This window comes from Lagopus muta, chromosome 27, assembly GCF_023343835.1.
Source record: "Lagopus muta isolate bLagMut1 chromosome 27, bLagMut1 primary, whole genome shotgun sequence".
Classification (NCBI taxonomy): domain Eukaryota; kingdom Metazoa; phylum Chordata; class Aves; order Galliformes; family Phasianidae; genus Lagopus; species Lagopus muta.
In genome coordinates this window covers 1,656,960-1,674,282 of record NC_064459.1, presented here as the reverse complement: position 1 = coordinate 1,674,282, position 17,323 = coordinate 1,656,960, and the positions used below count along the sequence as shown (strand labels likewise).

The 17,323-nt window shown below is 50.0% G+C and overlaps 1 protein-coding gene across 2 annotated transcripts; it reads left to right on the top strand.

Annotated features, from left to right (window-relative positions):
• Positions 1-6,178: 6,178 nt before the first annotated feature.
• Positions 6,179-16,490, top strand: NCAPH (non-SMC condensin I complex subunit H). 2 transcript variants are annotated; one of them, XM_048928285.1, is made up of 17 exons: positions 6,179-6,435; positions 6,507-6,600; positions 7,629-7,721; positions 8,196-8,334; positions 8,873-8,991; positions 9,316-9,505; positions 9,980-10,071; positions 10,215-10,417; positions 10,877-11,025; positions 11,918-12,024; positions 12,704-12,826; positions 13,140-13,247; positions 13,905-14,066; positions 14,315-14,428; positions 14,669-14,754; positions 15,069-15,144; positions 15,559-16,490. In XM_048928285.1, the coding sequence occupies exons 1-17, from the start codon at positions 6,218-6,220 to the stop codon at positions 15,616-15,618; spliced, it is 2,133 nt and encodes a 710-aa protein (XP_048784242.1). In that variant the 5' UTR covers positions 6,179-6,217; the 3' UTR covers positions 15,619-16,490. The 2 variants fall into 2 exon arrangements, with proteins under 2 accessions (XP_048784242.1, XP_048784241.1); XM_048928284.1 differs by having other exon boundaries at positions 8,870-8,991; positions 15,559-16,488.
• Positions 16,491-17,323: the final 833 nt, after the last annotated feature.

Genomic DNA, 17,323 nt, shown 5'->3' with positions numbered 1-17,323 from the left:
TGGAAACCTCCAAATCAAAAGTGCCCCGGTGGGTTTGCATCAGGGTGGGAAGGATTTAAGGAAATGGACAGAGGGATTGTGCCCTGTATTTGCTGCCTGGCAAAGCACTGCAGAGCTCTTCTCTATCAGTATCCTGCTTCCCCAGCTGAGAGCTCTGCTGCTTGTTGGATGCCATCACCCTCTGGCACAGCAAGCAGCACACACTGGAACAGTACCTGCAAAACCCTCCGGTCTGGTTATCAGAGCAAAGCCCTCATGTGCAGCTGAGACAAGAAGTCAGGCTGTGGTACAGCAGTGAAAGCAGGATGAACATGAGCACAACAGAGCAGCTGCCCAGAGCAGCAGCTTGTTTGCACCTGTACTCTTGTCTTTTTATAGCTGCTGACAGCCATCCCGGCAGGTAGTGCAGGCATCAGTGACACCATCAGTCTGATTATTTACTACAGTAAAGACATAAGTTCAACTTGATCAACGTTTCTGGATTCCACAGTGCTTGGCATAAATGTTTGCTTAATGCACGAGTCAAAAATATCCTCAGAAAATGAAAATTAGGGATAGTCAATTGCTTGCTGCTGTGCACCAGTGTTTAAACTGGGGTTTCCATAGCACCAAATGCTGTGTTACATCATTATGCCAAAGAGCTGAATGAGAAGCAGCTTAAGTGTGAAGTGTGTGGAGGGCAGAGGGTTCTTCCTGTTTTTCATCTGACCTCCTGGCCTCCTCACTTCAATTTCTGCACAGATTATGGTGGGTTTTGGTTTCCCTCTCACAAATGAGGCGACTCAGTGAATTACAGACACCACTTCAACGTGGCCTGCTTGTTCAGACAAGCAATTATGTCTTGTCACTGAACTAAATGAATCAAGCATCAGCTAATGAAAGATCTGAGAACCTGCTGTGGCGATTCAAAAATCAACCCAATCCAATTGCAAGTGTGAAACGAGGATTAAGAGCAGTTCCCATATTCTTGGTGCAGCCAAGTAAACACATCAAGAGGGCTTTGCATCAGCAAGACCCAAACACCTGAGAAGCAACTAAGGAAAGGAAGGGAGTGGGAGAGAACAATTACTGCTAAATAGGATGCTTGAGCATGGCAATGGTTCTGATGAGTTCAATTAAAAGTCAAATGTGATTGATTTGAGCAATTTGATGGGCAGAGAAGTGTCACAGAGGGGTCTGGTATGTCCTGGTGTGACTGCTGGTCTCATTGCATGACATCAGGTTGCTCGAGGCCTCATCCTGGAACATCCAGGACAGAGATCCTGCCACAAGCAGTGCACCCACAGAAACAACCTATGCTGATCCTGCCTTCCCCTTTCACTTTCATATAAGCAGCTATAAGCTTTCCAACCAAAACATTCTGGCTACAGAAGGCTGAAGTGTCAAGCAGCACACTTCTCCTGGATGCATAGTCATTATGAACAGCAGCATTTCACACTCCTAAGAGCATTAGCATGCAAAATACTTCCAAAAATATGATTCCTACTTGCAAAGCAGGTAGTGCTGTCCAGGTTGATGCATGGCATCATCAGATGGCTGCAAATCTGCTCTGAAACTGAGGAATTTAGGAGTCCTCACCTCAAAGAGCAGCAGGTCTCTTTGCATGACACTTCTGGTACCTCACAGCCTTTAGAAGAAAACAAAGATTGCATGTGATTTCAGCCCCACCAACACCAGTCCTGCTGCCTTTCACCAAGATAAGATCACACAGATCTAGAAGGCTGGGATTGATACCCACGACTGAATTGGAGCACAGCAATAACTCTCCAGCCACACTCACCAGATCTGAGTCCCTCTTAGATGGAGTTAAGACTTTACCTTGCAGCACTAACATTACTGTGTTACCACCTCACCCCACAAAACCCTCAGATGTTCGACACCCAGATGGTGGTATCCACACTGGGATTTGACCAGCAGCATAAAAGGGCAGCAGAGGCACACAGGGCACGTGTCCAGAGATGTCAGAGCTGCTCAACATGCTTAGGAGATGGAGTACACAGCAGTAAGGCTCTACAGAGCATCTCAGGCCCAAGATGCTCTCCCCACATCCATCTACAAAGTTCTTCCTTTTGAGGAATGCTAAGAAGTGAGGCTAAATGAGCTGTCCTGCTCTTCAAACTATTTGATTTTCTGCCCTGCTCTTCAGAGGCACAGGCCATTCAAAGCACTTCCCAAGGTGTTCATGCTTCCAAAAACACCAGTCCAGCTGTCAGCCTACACAAAGACGCAGAGCTCAGCGACTCACTCTTTCCCCCTTGGATAGAGGGAATCCCTAAGCTTGCCCTCTCACCAGGCTGTGTGTCCCATCCTGCTCTCCGCCATGCACACCCAGCACTGCTCTAACCCCTCATTCACCATCGCCAACATTCTTTGAAACTGCTAAGAGTCCTAAATCCCAAAATAAATTGGCCTGAATAAGCATGCCTCAGTTCCAGCCAGACTGCTATCTGTCATCTCTGCAGTGGGTTCCTCAGAAACGACTGCTGCAGCTCCTTGGGAACTGTGGCAGCTGAGCCCAGAACAGCCTGCACATTTCTCTCCCTTCATCTGCAAGGGAAAGTCACCCAGAACAACACAAGACACGTGTGGGCACAGCCAGCCACCAACACCGTGCTGTGCCAACGTGGCTGATGCCAGCTCCAGTGGCCTCAGAGGATTTACAGCACACGGCATCCCTCAAATGCTTCCAACCCTGCAATCCTGATTGCTCTGTCAGAACCTTGAGGGCTTCTCAGCTGGAAGCATCGCCTGCGCTGCAGCCTTGCTACGGATGGCTTATAAATCTCTGCATGTGAGGAGTTATTTCACTTTACAGCTGCTACAGAGTCTGTGAAATCCCGGATTTCAGAGTACAAATACTCCAACCGGTGATAAAACGTGAGAGGAGTTTTATCAAACAAAAGTTCCAACCATCGGTGTTTATAGGAAACGAGCCAGGAGTCTGCAAAGGGAGATGTGAGCCACCCTTAGCCTGACACCACCGTACGGCCCCTTGCCCACTAACCTCCCTGCTCATAATTGCATTCATTAACAGGGGGCCAAAAGAAACAAAAACAAAAACAAACCAAGTCCAAGTTGTGTTAGTGTAATCTGTGCCACAGCCTTTCCAGACATAAAGCAGGCCTCCCTAATGAGCTAGAAAAATCAAACCATTTACCTCTTCTGAGGTCTAAATCTCTTCCTTGTGCCCCTAGGTATGAGCAAGGCCAGACAGAAGTAGCTCTGCAACAATAACAAACAAAGCTAAAAACAGAACGTACTCTGGAAGGGAGAAACAAATGAGAGGCTGAGCATAGGATGTCTGTCTCCAAAAAGGATCTGCAATGAAAACCAAAACCGAGCGCCTTCCTTCCTGGTCAGTGGCAGCAGCTGAGCAGGTATCAAATCACTTTTTATTACTGAGAAGAGCTGCATTTGTTTAAACAAAAATAGTAGCAGCAAGTTAATGAGTGCTCCTGCAGTGTCTGCGGAAATTACCAGATAATCTTTAGCTCATGGGTCATTTGTAGAAGGGTACAACAAGTGGAGACCCTGCTTGTGCAACATCAACCTCAGACACTGCAGCAGAGTCCCCAGACACAAGGTGACTGCGTGTGTGCACAGAAAGGCTGCAGACCCACGCAATAACCCAGAGTCTGGCAAACCCTTTGTCACAGGCAAGTGCCCAGAGTTGAGCCTAAGTCAGATGCTTGCAACCAGCAGCAGCCTCAGGAACCCCAAAGGCTGCAAGCTCAATATTCCCTGGCTCTATTTTTAACCTTGCAGCTGGGGAAGATCCCTGTTGCTACGCTACCTGTGTTGTGGGTCCGGAGCAGACAGCACATCTCACCCTGGAACTTGCTGAGGAGCTCAGCAGGACACAACCAGTGAGGTTTTAAATCCATCACGGCAGCTGCAGCAGTCACATAGGAGTGCTCCCCTTCCCGCTCGTCTCAACTTTCCCTTCTTCTCCAGCGCTCGCCTGCAGCTCAGAGACATCCTCTGAGTTCAGTCGCCCCAAAGCTTCCCCCTGGCACAGTGCAGGCAGACAGGTGGAGAAGTACCAGTGGTTCAGCAGGCCTGCAGGCAGCCTTCCCTTTTGAGTCACTTCCCAGCTACTTTAGCAGACCTTGTAAGAGCCAGCAGTGCTCCTCCAAGAGGGGAAGAATCCCTGCACGCCTCCATCAGTTTTGGGTGACTTTGGGGAATACATCCTCCAGCAAATATCCACCAGTCATTAATCAAGTTTCCCAATATCCCCCCAGTGATGCAGAGGTCTGGGAGCTGACTGAGCGGGAAGCAGCCACTTGTAGAAGTTCCTGTCACCAGATGATGCATTCTCTTAATTTCCAGTTAAATACAGAACATGAATATTTCTGTCCTCGCCTGCACTGCTGATGGCAGGGGATGATCAAATGCTGCACACATCGCTATTGCAAGGGCAGGAATAATTCGTCTGAACATCAAAAACCCTCACAGTTCCCTGTGCCTCCTTTATTTGGGATGCAAAGCTGGACATACTGATTTGTTTACAGTGGCCACTAGAAGCTCTGTTAGGAGGAAAGCATCATGAAGCATGACTTGGCTTTTACAGCCCCCCCAGTTTAGTCTGGCCCTCCTGGAGCCAAGCAAGAAGAGGGTCAGACCTCTTTGCTTCTGACCCTGAGTCATTTGGAAATGAGAAAAAAGCCCTGTAGGGTTTTTCCTCCCCTCAGAGTTCCTCTGAATTGCTACTTGCACAAGTGCCCTGGGCTTCCAGGGTACAATAGTTATGCTGATGAACAGATGCCAATCTCCAGAAGTTGATTCTATGGCCATTTTTGGGGATGGTTGGAGTCAGTGCAAAACCCTGCTGATGGCACGGCCATTCCTCGGCTCTGGGGAGCAGGGAACGGGACCCGGGTGGCTCAGCAGCACACACAGCGTCTTTCCCCAGCATCTCTTTGTGAGGACCGCAGTTAGACTCCAAGCACATCTTTTCCTCTTGCACCATCCAGTGGTTCAGGCTGGAAGTCCGTTGGGAAGAACTCAGGCATCCAACTGCGGCCATTGCAGAAGGGTTGAGGCAGCTGCTGGGTCTGGTGGGAAGGCTGCAGGGAGACGTCATCACAGCCTTCCAGTATTTAAAAGGAGATTATAATCAGCTTTTTCACAGAATCATAGAATCACAAGGTTAGAAATGACCTGCAAGATCATCCTGTCCAACCTCCCATCACCACTGCTACCACAAGCACTAAACCACATCTCGCAGCTCCTCATCCAGACGCCTCTTGAACGCTGCCAGGGACGGCGACTCCACCACCTCCCTGGGCAGCCATTGCAGTGCCTGAGAGAAAAAGTTCTCCCTTATGTCCAACCTAAACCTCCTCTGCTGCAACTTGTGGCCGTTTCCTCGGGTCCTGGTTGTTACCTGGGAGAAGAGGCCAAACTCCTCTTCATCACAGCCTCCCTTCAGGAAGCTGTAGAGTGCAGTGAGGTCTCCCCTGAGCCTCCTCTTCTCCAGGCTGAACAACCCCAGCTCCCTCAGCCGCTCCTCATAAGACTTGTGCTGCAGATCCCTCACCAGTTTCGTTGCCCTTCTCTGGACACGTTCCAGGTCCTTTTTTTTTGTAGTGAGGGGCCCAAAACTGAACACAGGACTTGAGATGCAGCCACACCAGTGCTGAGTACAGAAGGATGCTCACCTCCCTGCTCCTGCTGGCCGCACTATTTCTAATGCAGGCCAGGATGCCATTGGCCCCCTTGGCCACCTGGGCACACTGCTGGCTCATGTTCAGCATCAACCAGCACCCCCAGGTCTCTTTCCTGGTGTTAAGCTCAAGGAGGGAAGGTTTGTATTGGACATCAGCGAAGTTCTCCACAGAGGGTGCTGAGGTGCTGGAACAGCTGCCCAGAGAGGCTGGGGATTCCCTGCCCCTAGAGGTGTGTAAGGTCAGGCTAGGCAACCCGGGCTGATACGTGATGGAGGAATTTAGTGAGATAAACCGCAAGGCAGGAGTGCTGCAGGCGAAGGAGAGAAACAAAACCTCCGCTCCACAGCACCAGAAGGCGGCGACCGTTACACCGCGAGCGCGGCAAATTTAAACTAGGAGGCGACGGCGCGGCGTGGGACCCTCGCGGCTTTGGATTGGCGGAGAGGGAGAGAGGAGCGCGCTGATTGGTCCACGGATGAAGGGAGGGCGGGAGCTCGACGGCGGAACTTCCGGAGCGGTGGGCGCAGCTTCAGCCCGCCGCTGCTATGAGGGCCGCGACCCCGCGGAGGGGCGGCCGGGGTGCCGGAGGGGCGGCGGAGTCCCCGGCTGCGCGCTCTCTCAGCGCCTCGGCCACCCCTACGTTGGTGGAATGTCCCGGTAACGACGATGAGAGGGAAAGGCGGCAGCGTCGGCGCTCGCGGGCGGTGGATCTGCAGCTCGGCGGCACCGAATCGCCGCTCAGTCTCTGCTCTCCGGTGCCCAGGTAGGACCGGGCCGTGGGGGGGCGGCGGGCGGGCTCGGCTCCCCTGGCACGGCCGTGCTTCCTTCCCTCAGGCAGGCGGACGCGTCGTTGCCGGCCCTGTCGGGATGGACGAACGCGCAGATCTCGGAGCATTACTCTGCCTGCATCAAGCTGTCCGCTGAGAACGTGAGTGGGTTCCCTGCTATGATCGCACCTGGATTTGGGGGGGGGATCACAGCTCCTGAGTCATCGTAGAATGGCTCGGGGTGGAAGGCAGCCAAGTTTCAACCCCCTGTCACAGGCAGAGTCGCCAACCTTCAGATCTGCTGCTACACCAGGTTGTCCAGGGCTCCATCCAACCTGGCCTTGAACACCTGCAGGGATGGATGGGGCATTTACAGCCTCTCTGGGCAGCTATTCCAGCACCTCGCTGCTCTCTGTGAAGAATTTCCAGAATTTCCCCAACATCCATTCTAAATCTTCCCTCTTTAAGCTTAGAGTCATTCTCCCTTGTCCTATTGCTGCCTTCCCTTGTAAAAGGCTTATTCTCCTCCTGTTTATAAACCCCTTTTAAATACCATTAGGCAGCAATGAGGTCTCCTCGCAGCCTTCTCTTCTCCAGCTCCCTCAGCTTGTCTTTGTAGGGGAGGTGCTCCAGTCCTCTAACCATCCTCATGGCCTCCTTTGGACCCTTTCCAACTGCTCCACATCTTTCCTGTACTGAGGGTCGCAGACCTGGATGCAATACTCCAGACTGGGCCTCATGAGGGCGGAATAGAGGGGGACAGTCACCTTTCTCTGCTGGTCACCACTCTGCTGAGAGAGCCCAGGCTGCCATTGGCCTTCTTAGCTGTACACTGCTGGGTCACGTTCAGTTGTTCATCCACCAGGCCCCCCCAAGTCCTTCTCTGCAGGGCTGCTCTCAAGTATTTCTTCTCCCAGTCTGTATACATATCTGGGATTGCTCCAACCCTAGTGTAAAACCTTGCTCTTTGCTATGTTGAACCTCATTAGGTTCACACAGGTCCACCTTCCAAGTTTTTCAAGGTCCCTCTGGGTGGCATTCATTCTTTCTGATGTGTCAGCTCAGTGTAAAGCTGGTTTGGGCCTTTCAGGCAGGTCAGAGTGGTCTGTGAGAACCCCACGGGTTGGTGGCTTGTAGGTTGACAGCATCCTGTTTTGAGTTTCCGTTCTCACCTGCACTTGTATTGCAGAAAATCAACACCAGGAATGTTTTTGGCTTACATCTGATAGACTACATGACAGATATACTGAAACAGAAGGACTCTGAGCTGACCAACTTCAAGGTGAGTTGTTCACGGTGGTGTTGGGTCCCTGAATTGAAGCTCTAACAAATGACACATCTGAAATAAATGAGCTTTCAGCTAGAGATCTGGTAGAGGCAGCACTGTCATTTTTAGTGGAATTTAATACTGCTGACTGCTTTGGTACTGCAGAAATTAAAGGCTAAGTGCCTCTTTTAGTGATGGTCCTTCAAAAGGAGAGCTTTAATAATAAGGCTTCTGAGGTAAACATTGGATGTTTTGGCCAGGAACAGAGCAGGGCTGTGGTGGGAAAGAAGGTGATGTGACTTGAGTGTAGGAGACAGAAGGGACAGATCAAAATAGGCAATATCCAAGCAAAGGCTCCTTGCTATTGATAGTTCCTTATTGCTCCAGAAGTATTCAAAAACTCAGGTCTGCATCTCGTCTTCTTCATTTACCTCTTGCTGTGTTCTGTTCCTTCCTCACTAAAAACTGCATCCTGTGTTCCTCTGTCAGATGGCAGCTGGCACCATCGATGCCAGCGTGAAGATCTACGCCGTGCGTGTGGATGCGGTCCATGCAGACACGTACAAAGTTCTTGGAGGCTTAGGCAAGGAGTCAGCACCTGCAAAAGAAGTGGGCAGCCCAGAAGAAGGTGTGCCGTTCACTCCTTTTCTGTTAAGCTCTTCCTGGTTCCACCCACAACACTTCCTGTGTTCTTCTGAATTTCAAAGTGCTGTTTCTTTCTCCTAATATATATAGCTGGGAGAATGCCACTAGCTTGGTGCATTTATTTCTTCTTAAGGGCTGCAAAACACTGAGTTTCTTTTCTGGGGAAGTTTGAGATGAGAACCTGATGCTCAGCCCTGTACTTGAATACTTGGCCAGCTAGATCTGAGTGCAAAACAGGAATGGCCTAATCTGAAATGTTTGAGAACGAAGCACCCCACGCTTTGCTGTCCTTTGCTTTGAAACAGAAATGTGCTGTTAAGACAGAGGAGGCAAAATAAAAAGGAACACATTGAGCAGCCACTCAAGTGTTGGTGGTTTGTGCTAATGGATCCCTGCCTGGGTCACTTTATGCCCCCAGGGCTTTTGTGTGTGTGCACAAAGTGAAGTACAGTTGTATTGTCCTTCAGCTGTAGGATATTTTAGTAAGTTTTTCTAACAGCAGCTTCTTTTTCTTTCAGAAGAAGACAGTACAGCTTCCAGTTCTGCCAAGAGAGTTCAAACAAAGAAGAAGCACTCCTTCAAAACGATTGAACAGAACTTGAACAACATCAATGTGACAGAGGCCAATCGGAGATGTGAGGTGGGTGGAGATGGACCTGCTGTAGTGGTGAGTGGAGGAAGAGTGGAGGAAGGAAAGCTCGCCTCATTTTTTGCCTTTTTATCGTTTTCCTTACTGTGTGTCTTCTCTTGGGCTGTTAGGTTCACGTGCATGTCTGAATTCTGCTATTGTAACACGGTGGTCCTTAATTGTGTCTATTCCTGCTGTGTGAGGCCACTGTGAGAGTTTCCTCCTCACTGAAAAAAGAGGCATGAGTCAATGAGTCATTCTCCCTTTGGCTTTGTATTTACAAATCTTCTGCAGAGGCTTCTACATCTGTTCCATTCCTTCATTCTGCGCCTGCAGGTTGACCCCATGTTCCAGAAAACAGCAGCATCTTTTGATGAATGCAGCACAGCTGGCATCTTCCTCACCAGCCTACGTACACAGAGTTGTCACAGTGAGCTCCTTTTTGACTCCAACATTGTGCCTCTCCCATCTTCAGAAACCCTCGTCCTGCCCAACAGCGATCCTGTGAAGGTGACAGATTTGAAGTGTGAGTGCTGGTAACCACTAAGCCATTCTCCCATCCAGATTTCATTTTCATCTGCCAAACTTACTCCTTTCAGCCTCAGCCAGCTTGCTTATGCCTTGATTGACCTCCTGGCTACCTTGTGGCACCTTGCTGTGATCCTGCCTGGGCTGAGGCTGGTTGCTGACAGGACCAGGACCCTCACGGCCTTTTAGATCTCTGCATGTAGCTCATGCAGATTGAGATGAGCGTGCTCCAGGTTTAGGGCTGACTCTTACAGAGTCTTTTAACCCTGTCAGTATTCCTAAACCCTGTTACTCTTAAGATTCACAGTGTTATGCCCACCCTTCCGTCAGAGATCCGACTGAGCATCCCTTTCTGCCGAGAAATGAGCCCAAAATGCTTTTGAAACTAAGAACAGTTTAGCACCTGGCATTTGTTTTACCTGCTGGTTATTTCATCCTGTGTCTGATATTTCTTTACCCTTCCTATCTCTAGTGCTGCTAGAAAAGTGTGTTTTAAAACGCCCCATCTACTCTGCGCTGGCTGATTTCCAGTTCACGCACTGGGACGCCGCATCCCATGAAGAGGTACGTAGTTGGCTCTGTGCAGGATGGAGTACTGAGCTGTATTCTCTGCTCTGTCACTGCAGAGTGATCCTGGAGAGCTGTGTGGGGCAGCAGGGTGTGCTGTGGGGTGCTGTGGCTTTTCCCCTGAGCACCTTTTCTTGCAGTCAGTATCAGCCCTGCTGGATAAGTTTAAGAAGAGCGACCAAGTGTTCGATATCAATGCAGAAAGAGACAGTGATGTGGAAGATGGTGTTCCTGCCCCGGCCGATGATGACTTCACTGCGGACTCCCCCAGGAGTGTAACAACAGAAAAGATTGGGGAATTTGCAGGAAACAAATCCCTCGTGGCACTCTGTGAGAGCAAGAGGCAAGTAGTCACTCACGTTTATTGCTTTGCTTTGATTGCCAGCAACGAGTTAAGGCAGCTCTCTGGAGGATCTTTGCTTTCCTGTGTGCGTGTTTTCTGTCTGGCTATAGTTTGCTTTCTGATCAAGTTTCAGGTACACTGAGGAATTCACATCCCTGCCTTCCAGAAGGACCTCCTTTGTATGGTCGTGTTTCCTCTTTAGTTGCTTGCTCTGCTCCCATCTTCAGCCTGCCCTGCCCACCTCTTTTCACAGCAGCCTCACAGACTCCAGACAGTGCAATACTTATATTACAGAGTATTGTATTACTTAGAATACAGAGCAAACTACAGTTTGCTGATAAGAAAGCAGGAGTCTTGCAGGCTGGTGTCTGCACAGAGCTGGTCAGGGTATTAAACACATTCGGGCCCAGTGTACCTCAAAGGGAGGATTTTACTGAGCAGTGTGTGTGCTCTTTCCAGAATTGATGCAGTTTCTTTTGGGGAAGGAGACATTGGGACCATGTGCCTTCATCTCTCCATGAAACCAGGGGAATACTCCTACTTCAGCCCCCGAACTCTGTCAATGTGGGCTGGCCCAGAGCACTGGCGTTTCAGACCTCGACACAAATGTATGTATGTATTCAGAGCCTGGAGCTCATTTGCTGCAGCCTGGTTGTGGTTCTGTTGGGAAATGGGCAATATGTGAATAGGGAACTACTGGAGAGAGTCCAGCTGAGGGCTGCAAAGATGATAAGGGCTGGAGCATCTCCCTTCAAAGGAAAGGCTGAGAGCCCTGGGGCTGTACAGGCTGGAGAACAAAAGACCGAGGGGGTTCTGATCAATCAAAGTGTGTAAAGGGAGGCTGTCCAGTGATTGGGTGCTCAGCACCACAAGAGGGGGCAACAAACTGGAACAGAGCAAGTTCTATATGAATGTGGGGGAGAACTTCTTTACTTTGAGGGTGACAGAGCACTGGAACAAGCTGCCCAGTGAGGTTATGGTTTATCCTCTGTATATATTTTAAATATATCTGGACATGGATGTGCATGGAATCTCTGGGAATCCTGCTTTAGCAGAGGAGTTGGACTAGATGATCTGCAGAGTCCCCTTCCAACCCTGTGACTCTGTGAGCCATAAAGCAAAGGCAGTAGAGATGAGACAACTCTGCATGGCTCTTTTCTAGCCTGACTGGAAGCAGTACTGAGTTAGGACACCAGAAGGGCTCTCAAGTCACACGCAGATCCTTTGGTGTCTGATGTGTTCTCTGTTGTTTGGGTTTGTTAATGATGCTCAGCATTGAGCAGGAGTCTCACTGTACTAATAGAAGAAAATACAGATCCTTCAACATAAAAACTGAAGGTTAGTTTATTTTTACTGCTTCTATAAGGACATACTGATCCCTTTTAAAGTGTGAAGCAGAGGACACCGCCTGTTTCTTTCCCTAACACAAAAAAGTGTTTGTAAAGGACACAGGTAACCTGTCATTGTGGAGCAGAAGCTCACGTTCCTTCCTTTCTGCAGCAAGTGCTGACTCTGAGAAAGAGAACAAGAAGAAGAAGGCAAAGAAAGCATTTGAAGTGAACTTTGATGAGGATGTTGACTTTGAGACATATTTCCGTAAGACCAAGGTATGCACTGAGTTTCTGCCTCTGCTCCCTTTGCTACATCAGTGTGTCTTGGAGAGCCATCAGCAGGTGGCTCACCTTGGTTCTCTTGTGGAACCTGGCTCTTTGAACACAGCAGCGCAGCATCCTGTGTGCTCCTTCATGCAGGGTCTTCTAGCTTCAAAGCTTCTTACAGTTTTACCAACCTTGAAGTGAAGAATCAGGCTGGATTCTTTCTGGCCAGAAAGGCTCTGTCTGAACGCACAGGCCCAGCTGTGTGTCCCAGGATGCTGTGTTTAAGTCACTGCATGCAGTGTAGGACTCATCCTTGGAAGCACTTCAGAACTTCTCTCATTTTAAACAAATATCCATGTTTGGTCATAGAATTGAAGAATGATAGAAAGGCTTGAGTTGGGAGGGACCTTAAAGATCCATTCCATGGGCTGCTTGCCACCCCCCAGCTCAGGCTGCCCAAGGCCCCATCCAAGCAGGCTGTGAAGACCTGCAGGGATGGGGCACCCACAGTTTCTCTTAGTGATCTGTTCCAGAGCCTCACCCACCCTCTGAGTAAAGAGTTTCTTCTAAACATTTAATATAAATCTGTCTTTTAGTATAAAACCATTCATCCTTGTCATGTCACCATCTGCCCTTATAAGAAGCTGAATACTGGATATCACATGGATTATGGCATTACCTTCTGCAGGCTGCTTTAACTCTGAGCAAATCCATTCTGGAAAACCAGAACGTAAAGAGCACCACACTTCCTGCAGACTTCAACTACAACCCTAACAACATTGTCCAGCTGTTCCTTAAACCAGCTGCTAAGGTAAGAGGCTTCTCCAAAATCTTCTTGGCAATGTTCCGTGTGCAGAATCGCTCTTAATCTGCTTGAAGTGCCTCTGGGATGCTCCTCAGGGCAGGAAATGAGCCAGCATGATGCCTGATAGTGAACCAACTCACTTGTGGACGCTGAGTTGTCTGTGCTTGGCTGTTGTGCTTTATGAGGGGATTGGTGGGTGGTACGTGAGGAGGAGGAAGAGGCTGGGAAAAGGGCTGGCAGTGGGTTAGCAAGATGTAGGCACTGCTTGGGGAAAGCATCTAGTTTCCTCTTTCCTGATGTTCCAGTCTCATCCCTGCAGCTCTTCAGGCTGCCTAAGCCAGGCAGCTCATTGGATCACGAAGATGAGATCGGTGAATATGATTACAATAACCCCAATGACACCTCCAATTTCTGCCCTGCAGCACAGGTAACTGGAAGCAAGAACATTTCTCTCTGTTGCTCACACTTGTCATGTGGTAGAAGGAATTCAGGAAGAATCGTATGTCTAGCATCACTTACCAGTGGACAAAGAGTTGCCATCAGATTGTGGCAGAGCTGATGCCATGCACCTTTGTCCTGTCACTCAGTGGTGCTCTGGTGCCATCAATTCAACAATCTGCCCTTGGAGTTTGCTGGCTGATTTCCTGCAGAAACTCCATTCCATGCTGTTCCATACTGCACCTCCCATGAAGTAGCAGCAGACACCACTGCTCACTTCTGCAGTCACCTCTGCACAGTGATACTTGCACCCAGCTGATTTGAGCTCCTGCTGAAGTACATTTTCTCTAAAGCTTCAGCTTTCTGCCAGGCCAGTGCTGCAGGTCTCATATGGCCCCACGCTGGTGGGGGAGCCTTCATCTCTGTCTGTGTAGAACAGCCTGTTGATATTCTGTCCTTTGGGTCTCTGGTGGGTTTAGCCTTAACCAGAGCTTTCAGCTGTCAGAAGAGGCTGAAGGTCGTTCCTCCACAGGGGCAGTGGGCAGGTGTCACCACTCTCCTGAGGGGTGGGCACTCAGTGCAGGGAATCTGCAGCTCCTCTGAGATGTCTGGATGTGCCCTCACTGGTGTATCTCTTCTTGACCAGGCTGCAGATAGTGATGATGACAACGACCCCGTCCAATTCATGGGCCAAGCAGACTTCAACCTCACCTCTCACCCTGAGGGTCACGATCATGAGCTCAATGGGGTTGAAGGTGTTGATATCACAATGTATGGGGAACTGAACCTCATTGCTGAGCCTCAGAAGGTAAGGACTTATGATGTGCCCAGCTGTGTACCACTGACTGAGCAGATCTGCAGCAGGGCTTCTAAGGGAGAGCAAGAGAGCAGTTTTCCTTGTTCAGGATCTCCAGGGTTTTGCTGATGGATGCTTTATTCTGAGATGATGTCATTGCTATAGGAAAACCAAGTTTGGGTTGTTCCTTTGGTTGAGATAGAGGACGCTGCTGCTGCTGCTCAGTTGCTCCCTTCTAACCCTGAATGTCTTTTCCTCAGGTCAATAAGATAGCAATTCAGTATGCAAAGACAGCCAAGAAAATGGACATGAAGAGGCTGAAGCAAAACATGTGGGACCTTCTTATTGATATACAGAAAAACACAGCGGCAGAGGTGAGTGTAGGCAGATAACAGGCCTGAAAGAAGTGTGTGCCCTGCATGTAACAGTGGTTAGCTCCCACACAGATCATCATGGACGTGTTGGTGGCAATTCCTTTCCAGCAGCCTTGCTCCATGGGATGGTTGCTAAGGATGGTCTGTGAGCAGTGATTTGCAGTGGTGGTTCTCTGAGCGTGAGGCTGAGCCCTGGGGAGCAAAAGCTGCCTCAGCAGTGTCTGTCTTTTTGCTGAACAGATTGAAGATGTGGAGAAACAGAGTGACACATCAGTGGTGACAGGGGAGAAGGCCTTCAGCAGCATCACAAAGGAACTGCTTCACAGGTAGAGAGGCTCTACAAAAGGTTGGACTCCGGGCTGGGTAGACTTTTGGGCAAGCACTGATCCCTTTGGCTTCTGTTGCAACCTGCTACCTGAATCCTGACAGGAGGGGAATCTCTTGCTGTCTCTTTGCTTGAGGGAGCTACAGGTTGCATTTGGCTTGGCCAAGTCTTTGCTAATGGAATAAGGTAGAGAAAATCAGACACTGGGGAAGGAGCTGCCACATGCAGCTTATCTTTGGTGACCTGGTAGCTTGCAGACATGCTCTATCCACAGTGGCAGGCTCTGGCCATCCTAACCTTCCTTCTCTTCCTTAGGTTGCCTTCTGTGATGGCTAAAAATCTGTCTGTCCCTTTAGCCTTTGCCTGCCTCTTGCACTTGGCAAATGAGAAGGTAAGTGCAGTGCATGTATGCGCGGTGAGTAGGAGCAGTGGGCAAAGCACACAGCATTTTGTTTTCACATCAGAATCTTATAATAAATCCCATTTCATGTTTATAGTGAACACAAATCAGGTGGATGTGCTGGAAATAAAAAGCACAGTATTTCCAGCCTGACTTCTGTCTGCTGCCAGATGTGAGGACAGGGAAGGACAGAAGGGATGAAGCACATCTGCTTAATGTTATGGTGGTGTGGCTGCTTCAGAGTGATACAGCAGCTGAGGGGATTCCTCAGTCTTTGCACTGTGATGGAGGCAGAAAGGCCTAGGGTTGTTCTGAGCATTGGGTGTTTTTGTTCAGCTCCCTGGGTCTTCAGCCTCAAAGGGGAGCAGACTGGCTCTCCTAATCTCCGCTGTTTGCTCTCCACAGAATCTGAAACTGAATGGCACAGAGGATCTGTCTGATGTCATCGTGAAACAAGGAGACTGAGCCGTGTGTGGAGCAGCTCACCCAGGCTGACCCCCAGGCTGGAGCTTTGCTCCCCCGATGGACAGCACTCGTTCTGCAGCAGTGGCAGCTTTTCCTCCTCCCAGCATTGCTGCTGAGAAGGCCCTCAGATCTGTGCACCTCAGGAAAACTTGTTAAATGGGGGATGTGATCTCACCTACCGAAACCTGGAGGCCATACAGATGGACAGCTGCTGCTCAGCCTGCCCTCCTTGATCCATTCCCTCTTTCCTGGGTTCAGGAGCAGAGAGCTGCAGTTCCTCTGTGAACCGTTGGTGCCTAGGAGCAGAATGTTGCTCCGTGTGTCGTTTGTTGTCTGTAACTCAGTACACTGACTGACTCACTGATGTTTCCAGTTCTTAGAACCCTTTTCCTTTGATCTTTCCCTGATGTGACTGATACTGAGCTTACCAATAATAAATCCCTACTGCCTCTTAGATCTCTGTGCAGGGAAGAAGGAAACTGAAGCAAGAGAGGCTAAAATAAAACACAGGTGTTGAGGGAGCAGCAGAACAAAGATGCTCCTAAAGCAAAGAGGATCAACCAGAGCACCATCGCCCAGAACCCAGTCCTGCAGTACCCAACAGGGGAGCAAGAGAGACCCAGAGATGATTCAAGACAAGCCTGGTCCAGTGGTTGGCAACCCTGCACAAGGTAGGGGGGTTGAAACTAGATGATCATGGTCCTTTTCAACCCAGGGCATCCTATGATTCCCTGAATGCTTCTCTGAGACTGAGAAAGAAAGCTGTCAAGGGGCAGCAGGAGACTTGGCAGTCAGTGCAGCAATCTGTGCAATCTGCTGCAGGGAAGCAGGGGGAATTGTACTAAAACTCCAGAGCTCCCTTCCAGCCTCTGTATTTGGTGACAGATGTGTGAAAGCAGCCAGCAGGTGGAAGCTTGGTGGCTTTGCAGGATCAAAGCACCGCAGCCCTGCGATGCCACAGGCCATTGCATTGTCATCAGCCACGTCCCTCCCTTCGTCTCCACTCACTGCAATGGGAGCTGAGTTGGCTGCACCTGCAGGGATGCAGGGGCACCCGCAACCTCTCTGGGCAGCAGTGCCAGGGCCTCAGCTCCCCCTCTGTGAACAACTTCCCTGACATCTAAACCAAATCTCCCCTCCTTTTCGTCCAAACCATTCCTCTTTGTCCCTATCACCATCTCCCTTGTGGAGCGGGGGCTCCCTGCAGCCTTCTCTTCTCCGCGCTGAACACCCCTGCCTCCCTCAGCCTTCCTCCATAGCAGAGGCGCTGCAGCCTCTGAGCGAAGCACCCAGAGAAAAAGCTTTTCTCTTCTCATTTGGGATCGCTGTAGGGCACACAAGAGGCAAATTCCCCATCTGAACGCACAGCCTTGGCTTTGCTGAACCTCCACCCCACAGCCCGTCCTTTGCACCCATCTCTGTCTGGCTCAGAGGGAAGGAAGTGGTGCGGGACCACATGGAAGGCCTTGCACAGCTCCAGGGAGACGACATCAGTTGCCCTCCCGTTGCCCATCACTGCCATCATGGCATCCCAAAAAGCCACCAGATGGGTCAGGCACGATCTGCCCTGGGTGCCGCCTTGCTGGCTGGCACAGATCACTTCTCCATCCCTCAGCTGCCTCAACATCTCTTCCAGGAAGATCTGCTCCATCACCCCAAATACACCCCAAAAACACGAGGTCTGCGTGACTTACGCACCAGGCAG